We start from the raw sequence: 27,700 nt of genomic DNA on the forward strand, positions 1-27,700 counted from the left end.
TTCAGCCCTGACGCAGTGTTGCCAAGTCGAGGTTCTTTCCTTGAAAGAAACAACACTGTGATAAAAGATATGTGGCGTGATCTTGTTTTTTGTTCTTTTTGGTTACATTTTATGTTTTAAATGATTTTATCTTAAGGGATTGTATAGGAGGTTTTGGTATGTCCTGTTTATATCTCTCTCTGTCTGTGTGTGTGTGTGTGTGTCATCCATGGTTCACACACACACACCTACTCCCACACTTCCTGTTTGTGACACCTGAGATAAGACAAATTTTGTGCAATTACACACTCCACCTTGATAAAGATAAGAGAGAGAGAGAGATGGTTGAAATATGTTCCTTGTTTCTCTATCTCTATATCTTTTTTTTTTTCCTTGTTTGCTTTTTCTTTTCTTTTCTTCCGGTGTGTTTATGTGAATCCTGAAAACGCGGTGAGTCAGGAAAGTTGCGAGGAAAGGCGAAGGTAAAGGCGAGATGCTAAAAATACCTGTCAGAGGGGGAAGAGGAAGGAGAGGAAAGAGAGGGAAGGAGGGGACAGGTTGGGAAGGAGAGACGGAGGATGGGAGAGGTGGCGTATGGAAAAAATAACAAGCATCTCCCGCTCCATTGGTATCCCTTCTATATATAGTTAAGACGTTAGAGACTGAGTATTTATTGATTGATAGGAAGGCGAGGGGAGAGACCGAGCGGGGAGGGACGGAGAGGGAGGTAGCGGCAGTGTATGGAAAATAACAAGCATCTCTCTCTCTCTATTGGTGTCGCTTCTATATATATATATTAAAAAGTTAGAGAGAGAGTTTGATAGATAGAGAGGAAGGAAAAGATAAATGTATTGAGATAGTAAGTTAGTTAGATAGACAGACAGTTTGTACGTGCTCATCTCTTTTGCCTTAGAAGTGAGTTGTTTTTGGCGTGTCACGAACTATAAAAAAAGATGAACATACATATTTAGTCAGGAAGTTAGAGAGAGGCTTTGATAGATAGAGAGGAAGAGAAAGAGATAAATGGATTGAGATAGTGAGTTAGTTAGACAGATAGACAGTTTGTAAGTGCTCATCTCCTTTGCCTTAGAAGTGAGTTATTTTTGGCGTATCACGAACTATAAATACAAAAAAATGGGAACACACGGTAAGCTGCGCGTGGCCCCAGTGCTCATCTCCTTTGCCTGGGAATTCTTAACTATTTTTGGAGATGGAGAAAAATAATAATGGGGGGAGGAGGAAGAGGAGGAGGAGGAGGAGGGATCAAGGGAAATAACTATAAAAAAAAAACGTCCACAGTAACAACGGGAAAAAATAAACATCTAAGGAGAGTCATATGAAAGGGTACTCGATCTAAAAATACCACCATCAATCTTATATATATGGGAAGATATTTTTTGGGCAGATCACGAACATTGAAAAAAAAAAAATGTCCACAGTAATAACGGGAAAAAAATAAACATCTAAGGAGAGTCATATGAAAGGGTACTCGATCTAAAAATAACATCATCATCAATCTTATTTATATGGACGGATATTTTAGGCAGATCACAAACAATAAATGAAAAATAAAAATAAAATGTTCAAAATAGCAACGAAGAATCAAACACATATAGAGAGAGTCATTTATAAGTACTCGATCTAAAAACAGCAACATCATCAATCTTATTTATATGGACGGATATTTTAGGCAGATCACAAACAATAAATGAAAAATAAAAATAAAATGTTCAAAATAGCAACGAAGAATCACACACATATGGAGAGAGTCATTTATAAGTACTCGATCTAAAAATAACATCATCATCAATCACTTGTATATATATGGGAAGATATTTTTTCATTTCTATTTTCGCTTGACTTTAGATTTTTTTTTTTTAACTGTTGTGACGAAAATACGCCCCCACACTTCCTTTTCTTTTTTTCCTTTCCTCTCCTCGTAAACATCCTTCTTGTCGTGCAGCAGGCTAATTAAAAAGCAGGTAAGCAGGTGCGTGAGTGGAGGTGTGGGCAGGTGAGGCGAAAGGTAAAAAAAAAAAAATATGTATAGAAGAGTTACGTAAAGAATATTGATAGTAAAGTGTGTGTGGGGGTGGGGGGGTGGGGGGCGGGGGTTGAATGTGTGTGTGTGTGTGTGTGTGTGTGTGTGTGTGTGTGTGTGTGTGTGTGTGTGTGTGTGTGTAAATGCTAAACGATTTTTCTCTTTTTTTCTCTTTTTTTTATTGTTGGACAGTTGAATGAAGAAATAAATAAAAATAATTGCGTGGGCGAGGAGGAGTGGGACGATGAATAGAAGGAGGAGGAGGAGGAGGAGGAGGAGAGAAAAAGTAGGCGAGGGAAGAATAGGACAATTATAGGAGGAGGAGGATGCGAAGAAAACTGCTAAAAAAAAAAAAGATGGCGAAAAATAATAATGGGAGGAGGAGGAGGAGGAGGAGGAGGAGGAGGAGGAGGGATAGAAGAAGGAAGAGGAGAAAGAAAAAAAAACACAAAACGAAGATAAAAAAAAGTTAAAACTCCATAAAGGACAAAAATATGAGAGAAATAATGAGAGAGAGAGAGAGAGAGATGAAAGCCACGCTACCAGGAACTGTCAGCGAGGAAACAAGAGGAAACTTTGCACAAAAAACGATTGATGGAAATGACTCTTCACGGAAATGTTATCAGAACCACATCGATGAAAACCTAATTATTTGCACGCCGAGAGTGACTAGAAAGGGGGAGAGGGGGGGCGAAGGGGGGGAGGGGGGGGGAGAAAGGATGAGAAGAAAAAGGTTAAAAGGGGAAGAGGGGAGATGAGGAGAATAAGGGAAGGAGAGAAGAGAAAGAGAGGGGAGAAAGTGTGAAAGAGGGAGGGGAAAAGAAAGGGGAAAAAGAAAGAGGCAAAGGGTTGTCGAGGAATTAAGGAAGAGAGGAGGAATAAAGGAAGGGGAAGGAAAAGGAGGAGGAGGGTGGTAGAGGAATGGAGGGGGATGGAAGAGGGACGGAGAAGGGTGAAGCAAGCGAGTGAAAGGGTGAAGGGAAAGGGGGGGGTGTAAAGGGTGATGGGGTGTAAGGGAGCGAGGGAGAGAGAAGAAAGGGGGTGATAAGCAAGAGGAATGCGTTGATCTCTCACTGATATGTTCCTCTCTCTCACTTATTTTCTCTTTCTTTATTTCTCTTTGTCTATCTTACTCTCTTTTAATCTTTGCTTCTCTTCTTCACACTCTTTCAGTCTTTATTTATTTATTTGGCTATCTTTCTCTCTTTCTCTCTGCTTTTCTTTCTTTCTTTCTTTTCTTTCTCTACTACTTTCTATTTTTCTCTTTGTTTCTCTTTCTTTCTCTGTCCATCTCACATTTTCTTTGGTCTTTTTTTCTTTCTTTGTCTATTTTACTTTTTTTTCCTCTTTTCTTTTTCTTTCCAACCTTCCTTCCTTCTATTTTGCATATCTCACTCCTTCATTTTTATTTTATTTTCTCTTTCCTTCTTTGTTTGTCTGTCTTTCTTTCTATCTATCTATCTTTTTTTCTTTCCCTATCTATCTTTCTTTCTTTAATTACTTTCTTCCTTCCCTCCTTCCCTCCCTCCTTCCTTCCTTCCTTCGTTTCCTTGCTCTTGCACCCATAAAGACAAGTCGGTCGGTGGTGTCACGCTGAAGGAAGGAAGGAAGGAGGAGAAAGATCATTGATGGGAAAGGTTAAGTTGGGGGAGCGAGAGAGTGAGAGCTAGAGGAAAGGTGTGGTGGTGGTGGTGGTGGTGGGGTGGGGGGGGGGTGATGGTGGTGGTGAGGTGGGGGGGGTGGCTAGAAATCGTTATAAATACACCTGAAATACCAAAGCTGTGTGTGTGTGTGTGTGTGTGTGTGTGTGTGAAAAGAGGGTATAACGTATGTGTCAGTCTCTCTCTCTCTCTCTCTCTCTCTCTCTCTCTCTCTCTCTCTCTCTCTCTCTCTCTCTCTCTCTCTCTCTCTCTCTCTCTCTCTCTCTCTCTCTCTCTCCCCCCCCATAACGAACAAACGTGCCCTCCATAAAATCCTTTGTTTATTGAGACTTTCTGTTGGTTCTAGGAAGGAGGAAAAGGAGGAGGACGAGAACGAGGAGGAGGAGGAGGAGGTCACAACAAATATAGTATAGGGACAAACAGGCAAACACACATCGTTCCCAGAATCCACTGTCCACCGCATGCTGATGAAATGGTGATGCTTTGGACGGCTAATATTGAGGACAGGAGGAGGTGGAAGAGGAGGAGGAGGAGGAGGAAGAGGAGGAGGAGGAGGAGGAGGAGGTAAAGAGATAAGACCGCTCATGGTTATCTTACGGGAGTTAACTCCACTGCGATTTATTGATAGGCGAGAGAGAGAGAACGATTGATTTGTTGTAATATTTTCGCTGCTACGTGCTTTCAAATCAATGCACACACACACACACACACACACACACACACACACTATTCCCTCCCCCCCCCCCCCCCAACACACCTTTTATTTCAAGCCTTCTATAGAATTTGAACTTCAGGTAAAAAGCAAATCTAAAACCGGAGAACACAGACTTTCCAGGTGACACAAACAACAGGTGCAATATTCCCTTTGTCACGCCTCCTCCTCCTCCTCTTGTTGTTGTCATAGTCATGCTTAATTCCGTCATGCTGTCTCGCTGACTTCATTGACTCGGTTACTTAATGAGCAGCCGACGTTCTTTATTGCGTCATTCTCGTAACCTTTTTCAATATTTCAATGTTTCTTGCTTTCATCTTCTTGTTATTGGCGGCTCTGTGTTTGCGTGTTGCTGGACTGTACGCGCCGGGGAGGAAGATTTGAGGGGAATTTTTTGTCGTTTTGGTATTTTCCCGAGAGTGCATGTGTGTGGGATGGGATGGGATGGGGGTTGGATAGGGAGTGGGGAAGAAGTGTTATGTGTGAGTGGGGGATGGGGTCTGTGTGTGTGGGGGGGGGATGGGATGGGGGGTTGGATAGGGAGTGGGGAAGAGAAGTGTTATGTGTGAGTGGGGGATGGGGTCTGTGTGTGTGTGTGTGTGTGTGTGTGTGTGTGTGTGTGTGTGTGTTTGGTTAATTACGTTACTAAGTTTACTGCGTGTTTTTGTGTACGAGTTTTTTTTTTTTTTGTGCGTGTGTATTTTTGACCGTTTGTGTTTGTGAATGCTCGGTAGTTTGTTTCTGGTCTGGAGTGTGTGTGAATTATGGTGATTCTGTGTGTGTTTGTGATTGTGATGTATTTTTTGTGTGTGTGTTTGTGTGTGTGTTTGTGTCTGTTTTATTTGCTTGTGTGTGTTTTTCTCGTATTTTTATCTATCATCGTCTTTTCCTCTTGTTACTGTTGTTATCATGCTTGTTACATTTTTCTCTCTTCTCTCTTATTCATCGTCTAATTCTTCATCTTGTAATAGTAGTAGTAGGAGTAGTAGTAGTAGTAAGAATCGTAGTGTAGTAGCACCAGCAGCAGTTGTAGTAGTAGTAGTAGTAGTAGTAGTAGGTCGTAATTGAAGTAGTAGCTCTGGAAATGTCAACGAAGGGGGGAAGGGGGGGGGGATTTAGAGTCCACAGCTTTCATCCGCTGGCTCAGGTAACTCAATAAATTAGCGTACACCTGCATCGGCCAGGTAGCGACTCTGATTATTGAACAGGTAACTATTTTTACCTGACACTACGAGAGAGAGAGAGAGAGAGATGGTATATGAACTTCAGGTAAGACAGTGTTACCAGATCCTCATGTCACCTGTAACCCTAACCCCAGACCGCCAGCCAGGTGCACACACACACACACACATACACACACACACACACACACACACACTTCCTTCTCTCAGGCTGAAACACAAAACACATTCGCAAAAAATAATGATGAAAAAACGAAGAAAAATATGGGAAAAAAAATAGATACGGAGGCTTTGAAGGACAAGAGAGAGAGAGAGAGAGAGAGAGGCTTATACTTCCTGTTTCACGTGCTGTGGTCTCGTGCTTCTGGCTGTTGGTAACACTGATACACCGCAGATACAGTCACGCAGTGGTGCCAATACCTCATGTGGAGAGAACGCTTCCATCTCCCCCTCTTCCACCACCTCCTCTTCCTCTTTGTTGTGTTATATTGAAGTCATGATTATCTTCTTATTTCCTCGTAAGTGTTCGTGATCGATTGGTTGCTTTTAATAGAATCTTTTTTTTTTCTGCTTCTTGCGTTTGCGTTGCTCAGGTCTCAAGTTACCCGCCCGCGCAGCATCCCACTCTCTCCCTCCCTCCTTCGCTTCCTTCCTCATCTCTCTCTGTCTCTCTCTCTCTCTCTCTCTCTCTCTCTCTCTCTCTCTCTCTCTCTCTCTCTCTCTCTCTCTCTCTCAGTATCGTGATGAAGTCTGATTTTCCTCCTTCTCTTCTCATCTTCCTCCCTCGACTGCTTTTTCTCCTTCTTCTCTTCCTTCTTCTTCTCCTCCTCCTCGTCTCTTCCTTGTTTCATCTCCACTATCTCCTTACACATATATTTTTACTATTTCCTTCCTCCATCGTATTTCTTCACCTCCTCTTCCTCCTCCTCCTCCTTCTCGTAATGTCTTCCTCCCCCGTATTTCTTCTCCTGCTGACCTCTTCCTCCTTCACACACACACACACACACACACACACACACACACACACCACTTACATTACACCAAAAATTCCTTAAGTGGTTCGGTGGCGTATCCTGGTCAGTGGGGAACCGTCATGAGGTGGTGGTGGCGGTGACAGGACGGTGTGTCACCAAGCTTGGAGGAGGGCAACATCATCACTCTTGGTGCTCCGCTTGCCCTATTTTAGAGAGAGAGAGAGAGAGAGAGAGAGAGATCCTATATATATATACCCCCCTCTCTGTACCCCCCCCCCCCTCTTTCTCTCTCTCTCTCTCTCTCGTGATGGGTTATGTTATGCGGTGCCCTGAGGTGGCTTATGGTGCAAGGTTATGGTGTCCTGTGGCTTTACGGCGGCGCTGCTGGGAGGGGCGGCGAAATTAATGGCGCGTCCTTGCTGCTCTTGAAGGTGTTGGAGGTATAGTACAGTCGGTGTGTTGCGTAGTGGAGGAAGAGAGGAAGGGCAGTGGGCGAGTTATATTCTACTACGTTGTCTTGCGTTTAGGTGTGTTGAGGTTGCGCTGTGTTGCATTCCTGTGTGTGTTCTGGTGTTGAGGGTTTGCGTTGCGCTGCGTTGTGTTGTTTTGTGTTGTGTTGCTTGCTGAATCACGCCCCTTCGCCCCCCTCCGTGCCTGGGTTCGGGGAGGATGGGTGGTGAGGGGTGACGGTGGTTGCTCATCACGAGACATCACCCCTTCCCGCTGCCCCCCGCTCCCCCCGCCCCGGCCCCCCTCCTGCCCCCCACCGTGACACAGTTCCAGGTTGGTGTTACGAGGGATCGCTGAGTAAGTTCTCCCCCCTACTCCCCTCCGTGGCTCTCCATGCTTCTCCGGCCCCGCCCCCGCCCGCGCCCTTGATGTGACGCCACGCCGGTGCTTCCCGCTCCGCCCCGCCGCCCCCCGGAGACACAGAGCCGAGCCGCGTGTTGTCCCAATAATATTGATCATAGTATTTTGGTGTTGGTGTGTTCCCGCGCTTTTTGGGAAAGCCTTCCTCACACAGATAAGATGACGTCACCGAGGGGTCCCGCGCCATTGGCGGGCGCCGAGCACTCCCATTGGCCACACGGCTCATTGGCAGGCGGGGCGGTGTCGGCGGCGGGGATTGGTGGAAGCGCTCGGTGACGTAGCGGCTCCGTACGGGACGTTTTCATCAATGGTCTGCTAATTCAGAAGGTGGTGCGCCTGGTGGGAGTGCAGACACGACCCGCTGAGCCGCGCCTGGAGTGAGTGTCGCTGCTGGTGGTGGTGCTGAAGGGGAACGGGAGGAGCTGATGCCCTCGGCGCCTGCTGGTGGTCCAGAGTGCTGCGTGGCCATGCGCCGTCATGCCTTCTCTTGATGGTGACGCTACGGCAGGCTACAGCGGCGCAGGCAACATGAGTGCGGTGAACGTGGCGCCGGCGGTGGAGGCCAGCTTCCTGTGCGAGGCGCTGAGGCAGGCGCGCGGCCCCGATGATATCTTGGTGCTAGATTGTCGTGGTGCCGACGACTATGGTGCGTGCCACATCCGCAGCGCCCTCAGCGTGGGGCTGCCTTCCCTCATGCTGCGGCGGCTCACCTCGGGCAAGCTCAGCCTCCACCAGGTGGTGAGGCACCTGGCCGCTGACGGCGGCGACCGCCTCGCCCGTCTTCATCAGTGTGTCCCCATCGTGCTCTACGATCACGCCCACGCCTCCTCCCCCAACACGCCAACCCTCATGACCATACTCTGCAAGAAATTCAACCAAGAGGGCTGCGACGCGCACTGCCTGGCAGGTGAGACCAAGTGGCGGTGGTGGTGAACAGTGGGCGGGAGCGTCCTGTGGGGCGACCCCTGACGCAGCAAGGCGAGGGCCGCCCCACGGAGCTTTTGGGGGTGAATAGGCTGTCTGTGTGTATGTGTGTGTGTGTGTGTGTGTGTGTGTGTGTGAGAGAGAGAGAGCCAGGCAGGGCAGGGCAGGCCGCGGCACCTCTCAGCCTTATCTCGCCTATCTTATCGTGGCCTGGCTGGGGTGGCCGCCGCCGTCTGCACCGCGGGCCTGGCTGCCTTGCTGGCTTATCAGGCCGAGTGTCAGGTGTGCCTCGACCCGCCAGGTGGGTGCCAGGGAGTGCCACGCCTCGCCTTGGGCACGGCGGGGCACTGAGCCTGTAGTGGCGATAAAGCTTGGCACTGTAGCGTCTGTGTGTGTGTGTGTGTGTGAGAGAGAGAGAGAGCGCACATGTGGAGATAAGTGTAGAAGAGATTAGTGTGATGGAGGTGTTTGTTGGGGGTCGGGAGGAGGAGGGAGTAGATTAAGGTGGAGGAGGAGGTGGAGGTAAAATGTTGGTTCGGGAGGAGAAAGATGCAAGTGTTGGGGAGAGAAAGTGGCTGAGAGAGAGAGGTTGAGGAAGGGAGGAAGAGTTCGTCCGGGTTTGAAGGGAGAGGAGGAAGAAGGGAGGCTGGGGTGAATGAAAGACTAGCTAAACAGTTTCCATTCACCCACGCTCTCTCTCTCTCTCTCTCTCTCTCTCTCTCTCTCTCTCTTGACCAAAACAATCAATACCAACTAACGGAGAGAGAGGAGAAACACACACACACACACAGAGAGAGAGAGAGAGAGAGAGAGAGAGAGGAAAACATGATGGAACAGAGGGGAAGGAAAGGGACGAGAAGGGAGAAGGAAAAAGAGCAGAAGAGATTAGGGGAGGAAAAAGAGAGAGAGAGAATCATGTGAACAAGTGCTCCCCTCTTTCCTCCCTCTCTCTTTCTTTCCTTTCTTCTTTCTTTCTATCTCCTCCTCCCTTTCCCTTTCCTCCACTTCCTCCTTTCTCTCCTTTCCTTCCTCCCGTTTCTTCTCTATCTTTTTCTTTCCTTCAATTTTCCTTTTTCTCTCCAATACTTTCCTCCTTTCCTCACACTCTGCTTTCCCTTTCCTTTCCTCCGGTCTTCCTCACTTTCATTCCTCCTCCTCCTCCTCCTCCTCCCTCTTTCTCTTCCACGGTATGTAATAAACTAACTTGACCTTTCGGCTCTCCCTCTTTCTCCTCCTTCCCTTTCTTCGTCTTCCTCCTCCTCTTCTTCCTGTTCTGTCTTCCTCTTCTGCTTCTTGTGGGTCGTAATAAAAACTGACCTGACCTAACCTAACCAATAAAAATGTCAATGGTAAGGTCAAGGAGATATTATTATTATTATTATTATTATTATTGTGTGTGTGTGTGTGTGTGTGTGTGTGTGTGTGTGTGTGTGTGTGTGTGTTTGTTTGTGTGTGTGTCTTCCGTTGTGATAATCTCTCTCTCTCTCTCTCTCTCTCTCTCTCTCTCTCTCTCTCTCTCTCTCTCTCTCTCTCTCTAAAACACGTGTGCTCTACATCACGTGAGAGAGAAAGGCATGGAGGAAAGGTAAATCTGAAGCCAGGAATTACTCCATTAAATTTCAGTCTATTTTTGTCTATCTATCTATCTATCTACCTATCTATTTTTCTCTTATCTTTTAATTTTATCTATCTATCTATTTTTCTCTTATGTTTTAATTTTATCTATCTACCTATTTATATTTTATCTTTTTATTTGTCTCCTTTTTTTTCACCGTCTATTTTGAATCTTAATTTTTCTTTTTTCTTCTTCTGTGATTCTTTCTTTGTCTCCTTTCTGTCCGAACGTCTGTGTTTTTGTCTGTCTGTCTGTCTGCTTTGGGTAAATACCGAGATAATAAAGAGATTACGTTGTGCTCTCCATCCTCTCTCTCTCTCTCTCTCTCTCTCTCTCTCTCTCTCTCTCTCTCTCTCTCTCTCTCTCTCTCGTATCTGAAGGAAATTTTCAAATCGAGTGAATATTACATGCCAAGACGAACCATTTTAGAGAGAGAGAGAGAGAGATAGATAGGACAGGAAAATCACGACCCATTAAAATAGAATATCGAAGAGAGAGAGCGATACTGGGGGCGTGATCCGCATGGGCGTGAGTGTGTGGGCAGAGAGAGACAGGTTGCCATGGAAACTGAAGCCAGCGGGCCGCCCACATGCACTAACCCCCCCCCCCTCTCTCTCTTTCTCTCTCTCTCTCTCTCTCTCTCTCTCTCTCTCTCTCTCTCTCTCTCTCTTCTCTTTATCTATATATCTATCTGTCTCCCACACGCACATACACACATATTCTAAATTGTTTGGGTGTACGGATATGTGTGTGTGTGTGTGTGTGTGTGTGTGTGTGTGTGTGTGTGTGTGGGCGTGGCCGGGAAGGCGTGTGGGCGTGGCCTGGAAAGAAAGGTAACCATGGGAGATTAGATGTGGGCGTGGCTTCGAGGCTTCTGTGTGTGTGTGTGTGTGTGTGTGTGTGTGTGTGTGTGTGTTTTATAAGAGGACATAGAAATGAGGAAAGGATGGGTTGTAATTGTCTCTGTGTGGATGGGTGTTTTTTTTTTTTTTTTACTTTGGGAATCTTTATTTTCTCTCCTTTTTTCCTTTTTTTCCTTTCTTACGTATTCCACTTAATTTTTTGCTTCCTTCCTTCCTTCCTTCCTTCCTTTCATTATCTTTTTCCTTAGCAATCCACTGACCTTTCTTTTCTTCTTTGCCTTCAAACATATCTTTCTTTTTTCCTTTCTTTGTTTCCTCATTTTCCTTCTCACCCTCCTTCCTTTCTTTTTTCCTTCTTTTTTTCCTGTTTTTCTTACGTTATTCCTTTCCTTATTTGTTCTCTCTCTCTCTCTCTCTCTCTCTCTCTCTCTCTCTCTCTCTCTCTCTCTCTCTCTCTCTCTCTCTCTCTCTCTCTCTCTCTCTCTCTCTCTCTCTCTCTCTCGGTCGATGAAAGTGCTCTGGTTTATTTGTAAAGTTATCAATAATTTTCCTTCAAAGATTTTATTTCTATCCTTTAATCGATTATAAATCCGGCATATGACCACAGATGTTGCGCCGACTAAACGAAATTTTCCATAAACTTAATCGATTATTTATTTATTTATATCTAACTATCGGAGAGAGAGAGAGAGTAGTTAGCTTTTTTTCTTGCGGGCCTTCTTTCAAACTACCTTTTTAAACCTACAAATTCTCGTGGTCAACAAAGCCTCAAATCGCTTAATCACTTTCTCTTTCTTTCCCTCACCTGCTCACTCACTCATTCACCTGATAATGACGTCTGCTCACCTGGCCATAATGACGTCACCTGTTCGGCTTCTTTGCCCTGCGTGACGCGTTTCGTGAGCAGAGGTGTCACCTGCGTCAGCCCACCTTAGCCGGACTCACCTGTTAATTAGCGGCTCCTCCCTTAACCTGAGCTAACCCGCCTTTGTTCTTACCTGCCCTGCTGTGCTTGTTAGTCTTGTTCGTGAGGCTGCGTAGGTGGGACACACACACACACACACACACACACACACACACACACACACACACACACACACACACACACACACGCACTTACATACATACTCATATCTATTTACATTCATACATACATACATACATATTAATTTAGGGGATATGCTTCATGCCTTTCAAGATCTATGTGTGTGTGAGTGTGTGTGTGTGTGTGTGTGTTTGCTTGCATGTAGGTGTGTGAGTGGGTGTGTGTGCGCGTGTCAGATGTGCCTGGAAATTCTTGCTTGCTGTACTACGTATTGTGCTTGTACTATGCATGTCTGATGGTTCACACACACACACACACACACACACACACACACACACACACACACACACCGTATTAGGATTGAAGCTCATCTCTGAATATTTGTATGGTTGTGTGTGCATGTTTGAGCGTATGTGTGTTTGTTTGTGTGTGTGTGTGTGTGTGTGTGTGTGTGTGTGTGTGTGTAGGTGCGCGCTTATGTGCGTGCGTTTCAAGGTCTGACTCAGCCTTCGGATCGATAGAGTGAGAGAGTGATTGTGAAAGAGAGAGAGAGAGAGATAATTTTTTAACAGGTAAATAGGCGAGACTTTGTTTGTGAAGGCGCCTTTTATTTTTTGGGTTCCCGTGAATGAAAATTTATACACTCCGGTTAATAAATTGTTTGACCTTAATACAAACGTTCTCTCTCTCTCTCTCTCTCTCTCTCTCTCTCTCTCTCTCTCTCTCTCTCTCTCTCTCTCTCTCTCTCTCTCTCTATCACACACCCTGTCCGCTGTGCTCCCTTTGTCCCTTCCTCACTCCTTCCTCCCTTGCTCTCTTCCTTCCTTACGTTCTTAACTTGGTAACTTGCTTTCTTTATTCACTATCGTCTTACCGTGTGTAGTAGCGATGGTGGTGGTGGTGGAAGAGTAGGAGGAGGAGGAATAGAAGAATGGAGGTGAAGGGTGTGGCGTTAGAGAGAGAGAGAGAGAGAGAGAGAGAGAGAGAGTATTGGGGAAGAGTGAAATTGTGTTCAAAGAGAAAGATAGAGACAAAGAAAGTAGGATAGCGGACAGATAGAAGAAACAGACAGACAAACAGGAGAAAGAGAGACAGACAGACAGGAAGACCGACAGTAATATCGTGGATTAAGTTTTAAGAAATTGCATTTGTTTCTCTCTCTCTCTCTCTCTCTCTCTCTCTCTCTCTCTCTCTCTCTCTCTCTCTCTCTCTCTCTCTCTCTCTCTCTCTCTCTTCCTTCCTTCCTTCTCTCTCCCCGTTCTCTTTGTTCTGCTACTCGTTCTCTCTCTCTCTCTCTCTCTCTCTCTCTCTCTCTCTCTCTCTCTCTCTCTCTCTCTCTCTCTCTCTCTCTCTCTCTCTCTCTCTCTCTCTCTCTCTCTCTCTCTCTCTCTCTCTCTCTCTCTCTCTCTCTCTCTCTCTCCTCCCTCCTTCCCCTCCTAATCCCCTCTTCCTTCCCTCCTTCTTTTCCTCTAAAACCTGCCCAGAGAAACCGGTTGTTCCCACCTCCAGTGTCACCACCATCATCACCACCACCACCACTATCACCACCACCACCACTATTACTGCCTTTACTTGTATCATCACCACCACCATCACCACCACTACCACCTTCACTGTTGGCTTCACTTTTACCAATACCATCACCACCACCACCACCACCTCCATTACCTGTTCTCTCTTCTCTCTCAGGTAGAATGTGATATTAATACAAAACCCTTTGACCAGGTACACACACACACACACACACACACACACACACACACACACACACACACACACACAACTACGCCATTCAAAACTACATACCCCGCAGCTGATGAGTGTGTGTGCGTGTGTGTGTGTGTGTGTGTCGATGATGGAGATTTAATCATTCTAATTTGGGGGCCAATTTGAAGATAAACACACCTGAGAGAGAGAGAGAGAGAGAGAGAGAGAGAGAGAGAGAGAGAGAGAGAGAGAGAGATGGAGGAAACAAACTCTTAAGGTAGGTATACGTGGTCCAAACCCGTAATCATACCTTCTACCTTTCCCTCCTTCTCTCCTCCCCCCCGCCCCCGCCCCTCCCTCCCCCCCTTGGTAGTGGCGTCAGCCCGGCGCCTCTCCTCAGCGGTATGAATAGTGACCAACCGACGATGAATACTGATGACTCTTATACCTCTCTCCCTGACCTCCCTCCTCCTCCTCCTCCTCCTCCTATCAGTCTTCCTCATCCATCCTCACCACTCCTGATCGTTCCTCATACATCCTGAAGGTCTCCCCTCTCCCCTCCTCTTCCTCCTTCCTCTCGTTCCTCCTCCTCCTCCTCCTCCGCCGCCGCCACTTCACCGACCACTCCTAAATCTTCAGTCCTCATTCCTTCTCATTCCTCTGTCTCCCCTTTCATATCCTTCACTCCACTTTATTCCTCGTCCTCCACCTCTTCCTCCTCCTCCTCCTCTTCCTCTCCCTTATACCCTCTGCCCCTCTCTCCTCTCCCATGTCCAACTCTCATCATCCCTCACATTCACTTCCTCTCTCTCTCTCTCTCTCTCTCTCTCTCTCTCTCTCTCTCTCTCTCTCTCTCTCTCTCTCTCTCTCTCTCTCTCTCTCTCTCTCTCTCTCTCTCTCTCTCTCTCTCTCTCTCTCTCTCTCTCTCTCTCTCTCTCTCTCTCTCTCTCTCTCTCTCTCTCTCTCTCTCTCATTTTTAGCATCATTACCCCTGCCCTTCTTCCTCCATTCATTTTTTTTCATATTTCTCTTGTTATTCACTCTCTTCTTCTTTCCTTTATTAATCATCAGAGTTATCCCTCTATCAATTAATTCTCCTCATTATTTTTTGGCCATTCATTCCTTTCTTTCTTCATTAATTTATTCCTCTGAGCATATCTTCTGTATTCTTCTTTTCCCTTATTTTCCTAGTTAATTATTTTCCCCGTCTTTCTTATTCATTCAGTGTTTTCTCTTCCTTTTGGGGGTCATTCATTAGTACATTCACATTTCTCGTCATGCACTTTCTCCTTCATTTTTTTTTTTATATTCCCTACTCTCCCCTTATTTCCTTATGTCTTATTTATTCCTATTTATCACTCTGTCAATTCATATCATTACCTACTTATCAATATATCAATCATTAGTCATTGCCTCTTTCTCCATTCACGTTATTCATATTGCTCTTCATACTCCTCATCCCTTACTTTCCATCTCCCCTTCACTTCCCTTACCACACTATCCCTCCCTATTCCTTCCTTCATCGTCTATTCTCTGCCCACGTTACCCATTCATGTCGCCTCTCCGCCCTCTTGTCCCTTGCCTTACCTGCCCGCTCATTGGCTGGCTTTCTCGACCAATGGGGAGCGGCCACGTCACGGGCTGGAGAGGATGTGGTTGGTTCCTGTTAAAGATGAATTGAGAAGTGGACGGTGATAGATACGGGTCGGGTTGTGGTGTGTGTGTGTGTGTGTGTGTGTGTGTGTGTGTGTGTGTGTTGTTTGGGGTTCGGGTGGATGTGGGGTGGTGTGGTGTTTCTCTCTCTCTCTCTCTCTCTCTCTCTCTCTCTCTCTCTCTCTCTCTCTCTCTCTCTCTCTCTCTCTCTCTCTCTCTCTCTCTCTCTCTCTCTCTCTCTCTCTCTCTCTCTCATTCGTCCCTTCCCTTCCCTTCACTTCTATCTCACCTTCACCTTGACATTCTTCCTTCCTCTCCTCCTCCTCCTCCTCCTCCTCCTCTCATAATCCTCTTTCTCCTCTCCTCTCTTTCTTCCTCGTGATTGCTAATTCTTTATTGTCTTTGTTAATCATTCGTCTCCTCCCTTCCTCCTTTTTTCTCTCCCTTCCTTCCCTCCCTTTCCTCACCTTCGCTTTTACCTGGGCGGAGCGGGGCAGAGCAGACAGGTGACAGGATCCGTGCCCATGGGAGAGACGGTGAAGGGACGAAGGAAGGAAAGGAGGAATGGAAGGGAGGAGTTTAAAGGGAAAGGAAGGTACAAGGAGAGAGAAGAGAGGGAGAAGGGGTTTAAAGGTAAGACTGAAGGGAAGGGAAAGGGAGAAAGAAGGAGGGAGATGAAAACAGAGAGAATGGGAAGGTGATAGAAGGAAAAGAATAAAGTAGAAAAAGGAAAGAAGGGAGAAGAGAAAAAGGAGTTAGAGGAGAGACAAAGAAGAAGGAGAAATAAGAGTTGAGGATGAAGGGAGGAATAAGTGGAATATAAATAGACAAAGAGATGCGGAAAGGAAGAGGGAGAAGAGAATAAGAGGAACTGAGAAGATAGAAAAAGAGATAGGGAGAGAGGAGAGGAAAGGAGCGGCAGGGAGGGGAGAGGAAGGTTGAGATTGAGAAGGGAAGGGAAGGGAGGAAGAGGGGAGGGAGAGAGGGAGGAAAGGAAGGTAGGGAAGGGAGAGAGGGCTAGATAGGCCTACTGGAGGTATTCATTATTCATTCATTTATTCTTGACCCATGAATGAATGGAAGTGTGACGTCACGTGTGTGTGTGTGTGTGTGTGTGTGTGTGTGTGTGTGTGTGTGTTAGATATGGCCACACCTTTGGATGTATACAGGTGAGCGAAACACTTGAAGAAAGAGAGAGAGAGAGAGAGAGAGAGAGAGAGAGAGAGAGAGAGAGAGAGAGAGAGAGAGAGAGAGAGAGAGAGAGAGAGAGAGAGCATTGGGTTCTACTTCTGATCTCTGTTATTCTTGTTTTACTTTCATATTTGTTGTTGTTGTTGTTGCTGTTGTTATTGTTGTTGTTGGATAGTGATGTTATTATTATTATCATTATTATTAGTTGCACTGAAGGCCAGACATTACGTAGGATATATGTTTTAATAGTGAATGTGTTCGGTGTTACAAAACGTGATCACAATAGCGCATTGAATCACCTTTAAATGAATGAATTAAATGAATGATCGGAGATGAATAAGGAAACGCCATAATGCATCACCATGAATAACTAACGAGACTGTAAATGTATATATAGATTCATTCACCCATTTGATACATATTTCAAAGACTATAATTCGTTAATATACATCCATTCATACATACATACATACATTCATACTCATATACGTACACACATAGACAAATGCCTCACTCTTGCTATTCTATTCATACCCACCCACCTGCCTACCTACACACGTACACACATACATATACACATACATGGGCCGACACTGTAAGAGGTATATTTCAGGGTGAGGCCAAGTCTTGTAGGCCTAGCGAGAGTGAGCCGGCCGTGTGTGTGGTTGTGAACTGACTGCTGACACTCCCCACTACTACTACTACTACTACTACTACTACTACCACCACCACCACTACTACTACTACTACTACTACTACTACTACTACTACCACTACTACTACTACAAGTATTTTTCCTATCTCCTACTCCCACTACTACTACTACTACTACTACTACTACTACTACTACTACTACTACTACTACTACTACCATCCTTCATCACAACCACCTTTCTCTCCTAATCCTCACCACCACCACCACCACCACCACTACTACGACTCAGACTACATCCGCCGCTACTGCTACATTGCTACTACTACTACTGCTTCCTCGCCTGCCATTATGCTTTTGCCACGACTACTACTGCTGGTGCTACTGCTACTGCTGCTGATGATGATGATACTGTTCCTGCTGCTGCTGCCGCTATGCACAACGACCATGACTGCTATTAATACTACGACTGCTACTGCTTCTACTACCACCATGACTACCACAACAACCCCTAACACTTCTGCTTATTATGGTATTGTCAGCACCTCCACTACTACTACTACAACTATTACTGCTACTACCATTACTACTACTACTACTTCTACTACTTTTCTTCCACCTCCAAAACTACGCACATTTTTTCATATTCATTTCCGACCAACCATCTCGCCCCTTCTCCCCCCTCCCCCCCTTGCCACCATCATCACCACCACCACCATCACCACCACCTCCACCACCTCCACCACCACCACCCACAGACGTGAAGGAATGTGAGGTAATAATGACCGTTCTCCCTAACTCAGGTGACGTACACACACACACACACACGCACACAGGACCTCGCTTACATGTACGAATTTTCCATGCACATAAACCAGCTTGTGTGTATGTGTGTGTGTGTGTGTGTGTGTGTGTGTGTGTGTGAGAGAGAGAGAGAGAGAGAGAGAGAGAGAGAGAGAGAGAGAGAGAGAGAGAGAGAGAGAGAGAGAGAGAGAGAGGTGGAAGAATGCCAAGAGTGGTTGAACTTGCTAAATTTTTTCCTTATTTGGTGAACGGCAAGATTTCGCTTCGTGTGTTCGTGTGTGTGTGTGTGTGTGTGTGTGTGTGTGTGTGTGTGTGTGTGATTGAAGTTTCTGGCGTGAAAACAGAGATAACGTAGAGGGAAAAAAAACATGATAAACTGACAAGATAAAGAAAAGATCCCGTCCTTTGTACCATCTCACACACACACACACACACACACACACACACACACACACACACACACACACAATTCGCTCCGAACATTAGCGTCATCCTCTGTAGTTTAAGGTTACCCCACTAGGAAGGAAGGAAGGGAGGGAGAGAGGGAGGAACGGAGGAAAGGGAGGGAAGGAACCAAGGAGGGAAGACAAAGGCAAAGGAGGAGGAGGAAGAGGAGGTTTAGTGTTGCCATTTCCTTGTCTAATTATCGCCAGAAAAAAAAAGCAGAAGAAAACAAAGAAAAGGGAGACGAGTCGACATTCCACAGCAAAAAAAACAAAAAAAAAAAAAAACGCATAAACAAACTTCAATAAAAAATAAATTCATTCACAACTTACTACAACGATAATCGATAAGGAATTCCTGAAGGTAAAACGTAGTATATGTATCTCCTCCCGTGGTTCATACACTTTATAACAGAATTGCGCAACGCCTGAGTCCATGGACACGTAAACATCTCGCCTTAAGCCTAAATAAAGTATATATATTCGAGTGAGTAAGCAATTTAAACCTAAAAAAAAAGGGAGCAAAGGTTTCAAGTTCAATACGACTAGAGCTAAGTAAGAATATGGAGATTAGAGGATAGTTTTAGCTCATGGAAAGTTAGAATCCAAGTCAAAATCATCTAACTCGCAAGTAGTAAGGGATTCAGACCTCTAAAAACAGTAGCAAATGTGCCAAACTCCGTACTTTTAAAGCTAAGTTAGGATATGGTGGATTAAGGGACAGTTTTAACCCATAGAACGTTAACATCCACGTCAAATTCAGCTTCTAAATGTTATTCTTAAAAAAAAATAGTCGCACTGATTTTAAATTCAATACTGTGAGAAAATATAACAAAACTAAGTAATATTAAAGAGATTGAGGGATAGTTTTAACCCATAGAAAGTTAGTACTCACGTCAGAATCTATAATTAATATACTGCTAATGAAAAAAAGGTCAGTGCGTGAGTCCTTCATTATCACCACCGTTTTTCGTAATTATGTAGCATTGCCTCATCACCATTCACCCTCTTCTCCCCCACCACCTTCACCCCCACCACCCCCTTACTTGCAAATCACTCCCCACACACCTGAATTCCTCCCTGTCAGCTTCGTCAGGTGTGGCCTTCATCAAGTGTTCACCTGTACATGATTCACCCGACTCTCCTTATCTCTCTTACCTGTGGATCCGTTTTTCTTTTTTTTTGCGTCTTTTCTTCCTTCCTTCCTTTGTTCATCCATCCGCTCTTCCTTATCTTTCTCACCTGTCAGCTCGCTTTTTTCGTCCTTTCTTCCTCTATTTCTTCCTTTCTTTCTTCGTTATTGTATTGACTTTTTTTTTACGAAACAGGAGTAAAAGTGTAATATTGGTGTCTCTTTGTAATTCATGAACCAGACAGACACACTACCTCACAAAACTCAAACCTTACCAAACTCTAATGATTATCCCAATTAAACACACACTCACACGCACTCAACCAAACACTCAACCTCACTGTAACACAATCTCGTACCCAAACACACCCTTAACCTCATTCCACCCAAACCTCACCAAACCTCTTCTTTCCAGGCGGCTTCGAGGAGTTCCGGTCAAGGTTCCCGGAGTGGTGCGAGTCTTCCCTCCACGCTGAGCCTCCGATCGTGGGCCTCAAAAGCCTGCGGATAACGTGCTTGGAGGCGGAGGAGGAGGGGGTGGAGGGCGCCTGCGACTCCTCCCTCGGCCGAGACACGCCCCTCGACGACCTGGGCTTCCCTGTGGAGATCCTGCCGCACCTTTACCTGGGCAACGCTCAAAACTCCGGCGATCGGGACGCGCTGAACAGACACAAGATCAGGGTGAGTAGAGGCGTGGGAGGAGGGGAAGGGTTGGGTTGGGCTGGGATGAAGAGAAGTGTGTTTTGGGTTGTATTGAGGTGAAGTTAAGGTTGAGTTGATGGGTTAAAGGTTGAGTTTGGTTTAGCGTTGAATAGAGGTGAGGTGAAGGTTGAGATAAGGTGATGGGTGAATGAGATGAGTGAGAGGAGTCTAGGGATGAGCTGAGGTGAGTTTAAGGTTGAGATGAGTTACGGGTTGGGTTGGGTTGAGATGAGGCGTGTGTGTTTATTTATTTATTTTTTTATTCACTTTTTTGTATGTTTTCAGTTTTCTGTCTTCTTTTTGTCTTTTTAGGGGAAGGTTTTATTATTTTCTTGTTCATATATTTTTACATCTTGCATTTCTTCTGCTTCTTCTTTTACTTCTTCAATATATATTTCTTTCTTCCTCTTTCTTACATTAATACAACTCCTATTCACCCCTCTACCCCTCCTCCTTCCTCCTTCTTCCTCCTGCTTCTCCTCCCCCTCCTCCTCCCTCCGGCTTCTCCTCCTCCTCCTCCTCCTCCTCCTCCTCCTCCTCCTCCTCCTCCTCCTCCTCCCTTCCCACCATCACCTCCACCACCACCATCATCATCATTACCACCACCAAGGCCAAGGAGAGAGAGAGAGAGAGAGAGAGAGAGAGACATTGGTGTGATAGGTGTTGATAACAGGATAGTAATGTCTTCTCCTCCTCCTCCTCCTCCTCCTCCTCCTCCTTGAGAGATAAAAATTCAGGAGTGTGGTAGAAATAGCTCAACCGAGGAGGAAAAATATAAATGTTTTCTTAGAGAGAGAGAGAGAGAGAGAGAGAGAGAGAGAGAGAGAGAGAGAGAGAGAGGGGGGGGGGGCATCTCCGGGGCAGCGTAAATGTAACAAGAAAATAACAAACAAAACAGGAAAAGACATAGATAGAGAAGGAAGCAGAGGAGGAGGAGGAAGAGAGGAAAAAAGAAGAGAAGAAGGAGAGAATAGAGGAGGAGAGGAGAGAAGGGAGGAGAGAGGGGAGGTAATACTGGCTTGGGTCACCCCTCTGTCTCTCCCTCCCTCACTCTCTCCCCCTCTTCCTCTCCCTCTCTCTCCCTCCCTTCTCTCTTGAATGGCGACTCAGTTGGGGTTGATCAATAGCTCTCTCATATATTTTCCTCTTGATTCGTGCTCTTGGCGGCCTCTTGGTGGAGCCCGGCGCTGCACAGACACAGAACAAGAGGTCGGGGGCGAGGTGACCTTCTGTGGCGCCCCGAGAAGCACAGAAACGAGAGGAAAATATGGTAATGTCAGTGGGTGCAGGAATCGCTTAATCGGAACCTGCAAGATGGCAAGAACGCGTCAGGTGCCTGGAGTTAAATTCATTCATCGTCCCCTCTCTCTCTCTCTCTCTCTCTCTCTCTGGATCGGTACTGTTATATTCCTCCTCCACCTGAGCCTCGCCTGTTTTCCCAAAGGTGCGTCACCGTTGGAATGGAAAACTTATATTGCTACTGGTTTTAAGGGGAAAGGGACGAAGAGAGAGAGAGAGAGAGAGAGAGAGAGAGAAACGAAAACACCTAACAAAATACAGATAAAAAGATTAGATACATACATACATACATATACTAGCCAACGCACATACGAACACACGTACATCTACCCCTCTCTCTCTCTCTCTCTCTCTCTCTCTCTCTCTCTCTCTCTCTCTCTCTCTCTCTCTCTTATGCAATATTCCCTGTTTTGCAATATTTTTTGAGTTTGTGTTGCAAGCCTACGAGTGTTGCCTATCTTAGAATCAGGTTATTGGTTGATCGGTGCCACTCTCTCTCTCTCTCTCTCTCTCTCTCTCTCTCTCTCTCTCTCTCTCGGCTGGGTAGGTTGCTCGCTCGCTCTCCATTCATAATTCTTGCCCATTCACTGTCATCTCTCCCTCCCTTCCCTCCCTCCCCTCCTTCCCTCCCTCCCTTCCTCCCTATCTCCATTCTCCCTTTCTCTCCACCATTGCTTCATTTCCTTCCTGCCCTTTCCTATTCCTCCATTAAACAAACCTTCTCTTCTCTCCCCCTCCCTTTCCTCTCCCTGTCAGTTTGCCCTCCTACCTCCCTCCCTCTCTTCTCTCCCTTCCTCCAACGTCTATGTGTACTTCCTCTTTATTTTTTCCTCCTCTCCCTTTCCTCCCCCTCTCTCCCTTTCTCCCTCCCTCTCATTCATTCTACACTATATATGGCCCTATTCTGTAAGTGGGAGGTATCTATTCTGTTCCTCCCTCCCTCCCTTCCTCCCTTCATTCCACACATAACTTCCCTTCTTACCTTCCTACCTTCCGACCCCCCACCCCCCCTTCTCTCTCTCTCTCTCTCTCTCTCTCTCTCTCTCTCTCTCTCTCTCTCTCTCTCTCTCTCTCTCTCTCTCTCTCTCTCTTGGGGGTGTCTGAGTAATAAATATAAAGAGGCTGTGTGTGTGTGTGTGTGTGTGTGTGTGTGTGTGTGTGTGTGTGTGTGTGTGTGTGTGTGTGCATGCTTGTAGGTCTTGTGTTCGTCATCAGTAGAGAGATAGAGAGAGAGAGAGAGAGAGAGAGAGAGAGAGAGAGAGAGATTGGAGGAGGAGGAAGAGCTGAAGGGCGAACTCACCTTGGAAGACAGAGAGAAGGAGGAGGAGGAGGGTTTTGGAATGCACTGGGAGACTTGTAAGGGGGGTGAAGGGGGGAGGGGGGAGGGAACTGCTCCACCTTGACCCCCCTTTCTCTCTCTCTCTCTCTCTCTCTCTCTCTCTCTCTCTCTCTCTCTCTCTCTCTCTCTCTCTCTCTCTCTCTGTGTTGTGGTCAGGTTAGCACACACACACACACACACACACACACACACACACACACATTCCTTCTCATTCATTCATTCAACCATTCATTCATTCACGTGGTTTTGTCATTCATCACACACACACACACACACACACACACACACACACACACACACACACACACACACACGGAGGCCGCCAGGTGTTACTCGCTCATTCATTGGCCGCGCAGGTGAGAAGTGGAAGTAACAGGTAACTCATTCATTCCCTCCCGCACGACCTCCATCCCCTTCCTCCTCCTCCTCCTCCATCCCTGTCTCGCATTGTCATTCTCTCTCTCTCTCTCTCTCTCTCTCTCTCTCTCTCTCTCTCTCTCTCTCTCTCTCTCTCTCTCTCGTGTACGTATATAGGCTTAAAATGTTACAAAATGCGTGTTGAAATCTTATATCACTTCTACCATCCCAGCATTCAGTAGTAGTAGTAGCAGTAGTAGTAGTAGTAGTAGTAGTAGTCGTAATAACAACTACCACTATTCCGTTCATTACCATATTTCGTAAATAAAGACGAAACTAATCTTATGTAAACAAAACAACAAGACAGCATAACTAACCTTGGTATCTTTTTTTTCCTTCCTTTCTCGCCGCCACCCTGACGCCACCACCACCATCACCACCACCTCCTCCAGTACATCATCAACGTCACGCCCAACCTGCCCAACGTGTTTGATGAGTGCGGGAGCTTCAAGTACATGAAGATCCCCATAGCCGACCACTGGAGTCAGAATCTTGCCTCATTCTTCCCCAAAGCCATTCAGTTCATTGGTGAGTACCCGGAGTCTTGTTTCTTATCAGACTAATCTTATGTTCATGTGTGTGTGTGTGTGTGTGTGTGTGTGTGTGAGAGAGAGAGAGAGAGAGAGAGAGAGAGAGAGAGAGAGAGAGAGAGAGAGAGAGAGAGAGAGAGAGAGAGAGAGAGAGAGAGAGAGAGGCGGGTATGTATGTGTTTCGGGGATAAGGAAGATAAGAAAGGATGGATTGAGGGTATATAGAGTTCGAAAAAGATAAAAAGGTACAGGTAGGGACATACTCTATAGCTGCGCGTTGCCTCATTGCTCATCTCCGTCACACTGGCCCGGGAAATAGCCCAGAAAAAAACAAAAGATGGTTCAAAATAAGGTTCTATGTTTGTATTTTTTTTATATTACATTTATTGATCAGAATGAAGTTAAGGGGGAAGGTTAAATTAGGCGTTCTTAGGTAAGGTAAGGTAAGGCATTGGTACTGTATTCCCTATGTATTGCCTTACCTTATTCTTCCTTTCTTTTACCTTATGACTTTGGGTAAGGAAGGAAAAATGAAGTTACGAGAAAAAAGTTAAAATGTAAATGATTAAGGGAGGTGTCGAGATGATAAGAAGGAAAGGAAGGGGAATAAAAAAAATGGAGAAAAGTGAGAATATTCAAGAGAGGGAGGTAGAGGAGGAGGAGGAGATATGAGGATAAGAAAGAGAGGGAGAGTGGAGGAGTAGGAACAGGAGCAGGAGGAGGAGGAGGAAGAGGAAAGGTGAGGTGAGGTAAGGGTTTAAATGGAGGTAGAAAGAAGGGAGGGAAAGGAAGGAGGGAGAGATTAAGGTACGGGGGAGAGTTTATATACAGGTAAGAGATAGAAGGGAAAGAAGGAGAGAAAAAGAGGAGGTAAGAAGGGAGGAACTGAGGAACGGAGAAGAGTAACATAAGGAAGGAGGATTAGTTGGAGGAGGAAGAGGAAGAGGAGGAGATTAGTAATTCTATTGTGAGGTGTTGTTGGGAGACGAATAAGGAGGAGGAGGAGGAGGAGGAAGAAGGGAAGGGAACGCAGGAAATACGCTCTGTCGCTCCAAGGTTCTCTCTCTCTCTCTCTCTCTCTCTCTCTCTCTCTCTCTCTCTCTCTCTCTCTTTCTCCACTCATGCATATTACGTCATTGCTTATATTTATTTCCTCAAGCTTCCTCCTCCTCCTCCTTCCTTTCCTCTCTCCTTCCATCTTACACTTGGAACAGGATGGAGGGAAGGAGGAGGAAGAGGAGGAGGAGGAGGATCGTGAAGACTTCGTTTGTCGCTGAAAGAAGCTGCTTCCGGTTGAGAGAGAGAGAGAGAGAGAGAGAGAGAGAGAGAGAGAGAGAATGTTTACAAACTGAAAAGCCTAATCTAAGGTCTAAATCAAAGCTCTATCGGCCAATCTGAGAGAGAGAGAGAGAGAGAGAGAGAGAGAGAGAGAGAGAGAGTCGTTAGGCGCGGCAGGGGACACTTCCGGTGGTGTGAAGTTCTTGAGGAGATGGAGGAGGAGGGAGAAGGAGGAGGAGGAAGAGGAGGAGGAGAAAAAAAGGTGGAAGTTGTAAAAAAAATATCCAAAAAAATAATAATTGACTGGAATGCATAACCGAGAGAGAGAGAGAGAGAGAGAGAGAGAGAGAGAGAGAGAGAGAGAGAGAGAGAGAGAGAGAGAGAGAGAACACTCAAAATAGAAAAAAAGTTTGTTTACATATTAAATCACGAAAGAACTTATACAATAACAAACAAACACATGCACAAATAGTAATAGCATAGTAGTAGTAGTAGTAGTAGTAGTAGTAGTAGTAGTAGTAGTAGTAGTAGTAAAGATCGGTTAGCTGTCCTCTTCATTCTTCTATTCATTATTATTACTATTATTATTACTGTTGCTATTACTACTATTACCTTCCTTCTTCCCTATTTCCCGCCCACCCACCCATACAAAAAACAGGAATAAGAAGGGGGGAAGGGGGCAGGAAGGGAGGGGGGCGGTGGGCGGTGATAAGGGTGGGTTGGTGGCTGTCAGGTACAAGTGATTGAAGGGCTCAGATTTCCCTCCCCCTCCCCCCTTTTTTTTTTTTGCCATCCCTTCCCTTCACTTTTTAAGACGTATTTGTAGCTCCGGAAGGGGAGTTTTAGGAAAGGGAGGAAGGGAAGGGGGAAGGGGTGGTATGGTGTGGGTCTGTTGGTCTAGAGACGGGACAGGAAGGGAAGGGAAGGTAAACGAATGGAAGGAAGGTACAGGAAAGGAAAGGGCGGGAAGGAGACGATGGAAGGAGGAGGCCAGTAGGAAGAGGAGGAGGAGGAGGAGGGATAATCTTGGTCACCCTCCTTCTTCCTTCTTCTCACCGTCTTACACCATCTCATCTCCTTCCTCTACCTTCCTTTCTTCTTCTTCCTCTTCGGTTGGGGTGTGTGAGAGGGAGAAGGGAGGGAAGGGGGGTTACGGGGGTTGCGTGCACAGGGTAGTGATGGTGGTTGTCGTAGTAAACCCACGCTTTCCTTTCCTCTTCATTTCGCATCGTAAGTTCATGGGCGTCGCTTCTGCCGCTCCCCGCTATGAATGAAAACTCGATCGAATGGATGGAGATGACGAATGAATGAATGAGCCGTGTCTTAAACGGTCCCTGTGTGTATGTGGGCGTGTATATGTTTGTGTGTGTGTGTGTGTGTGTTTTGCATTCGATACCGTCATGACGTCATCTCTTCGTTGGTCTTCGGCTTCACGTTCGCGATTCATGAGCTTCTTTGATTCGCTGAGTCGCGCCGATCGAGGAGTGCATCAGTGAAGCGGTCAGTCGCCCTTATTTGTCAAGCTCAAGTTTATTCGCTTTCCAGACTCGTTTCCTCCTCACCAACGGCGCAAAAAGGTGACGCCAATATGGACCGAGGCGTTCGTGATGTCGGAGAGGAATAATGAAGAGCTGAGCCTCGTCTCAGCGCGGGAACACTGCACTTGCAATGCGCAGTCAGGTTGGGAGCGTCGCGGGGAAGTGATTCGTTACGTGGGAGGACTAGCAAGAAAGGAAAAGATGAAGAAAGGAAGAAGAGAAACTGGGCTTGGTTACGTTCATGAGAAAGAAAAAAAACATGAAGAACAGATAGGAAAAAAGAGAATTTGCTATTGATTATTGAAGAAAACGTGAAGAAAAGAAAGTAAAAAGAGAAACTGCTAATGATTAATGAAGAAAAACATGACGAAATGAAAGAAAAAAGATGAACTACTATTGGTTGAAGAAGAAAAACATGAAGAAAAGAAAGGAAAAGGAAAAACTGTAATTGGTTAAGGAAGAAAAAGAAAGGAAAAAACAACAACTATTGATTAATGAAAAAAAAAAACATGAAAAGAGAGGATAGGAACTGTTATTGGTTAAGTTCATAAGGAAAAAAAAACGTGGAGAAAGGAAAGGAAAAAGAGGAACTGCTATTGCTTACGTTCATTAGGAAGAAAACACGAAGAAAAAGGAAGGAAAACGAGAAACAAGCTCTTGGTTACGTCGATTTGTTCCCGTTCTCGTTCATTGAATCCAACAAGGGTCGCATTATGAGACACTTTCGCTTCTCACATCAGCTATTTCTAAAGGTCAAAGAGGGGGTCAGTCGGGTTCTAATGAGTGTTTCTTCAGGTTTATGGTAAAGAGGAAGGATCACACTACCACCAGGCTCATAAAACTACTCCTGGAAATTCCCACAACTCCTACGAAAGCCTTGTCAAATATATGTTCTTGGGCGGTGAAATGTTTTCTAATACGATCCTTGTCAAGTGTCTGTCTCGCGGGGTTTCGGCGGCGGCGAGATGAGATTTGCTCTTGCGTGTCTTGTGGAGTCATGCGCTACTGCCTCCCTCCCTCCCTCCTCCTCCTCCTCCTCCTCCTCCGTGTAACATTTGTGACATCATCCAAATCGTTTTATATTCATCAGGAAACACGAGTTGTTCTAATCTCTTCCATTTCCTTATTTTTCTCTCTCCTCCTCCTCCTC

General features: G+C 45.8%; 1 protein-coding gene across 2 annotated transcripts in view; it reads left to right on the top strand.

Annotated features, from left to right (window-relative positions):
• The window catches only part of LOC127006805 (dual specificity protein phosphatase 7-like), a 53,539-nt gene that overhangs the window by 13,258 nt on the left and 12,581 nt on the right, over positions 1 to 27,700 (top strand). The window contains exons 1-3 of one of the 2 annotated variants that reach the window (XM_050877146.1): positions 7,676 to 8,325; positions 19,863 to 20,128; positions 23,597 to 23,732. In XM_050877146.1, the coding sequence (XP_050733103.1) occupies positions 7,896 to 8,325; positions 19,863 to 20,128; positions 23,597 to 23,732 (832 nt within the window). In that variant the 5' untranslated portion in view covers positions 7,676 to 7,895. Of the gene's footprint in view, positions 1 to 7,675; positions 8,326 to 19,862; positions 20,129 to 23,596; positions 23,733 to 27,700 lie in introns of those variants that run through there. The other variant, XM_050877148.1, reaches the window with a different exon arrangement.

The sequence above is a fragment of the Eriocheir sinensis genome, chromosome 33 (genome assembly GCF_024679095.1).
Source record: "Eriocheir sinensis breed Jianghai 21 chromosome 33, ASM2467909v1, whole genome shotgun sequence".
Taxonomy (NCBI): Eukaryota; Metazoa; Arthropoda; class Malacostraca; order Decapoda; family Varunidae; genus Eriocheir; species Eriocheir sinensis.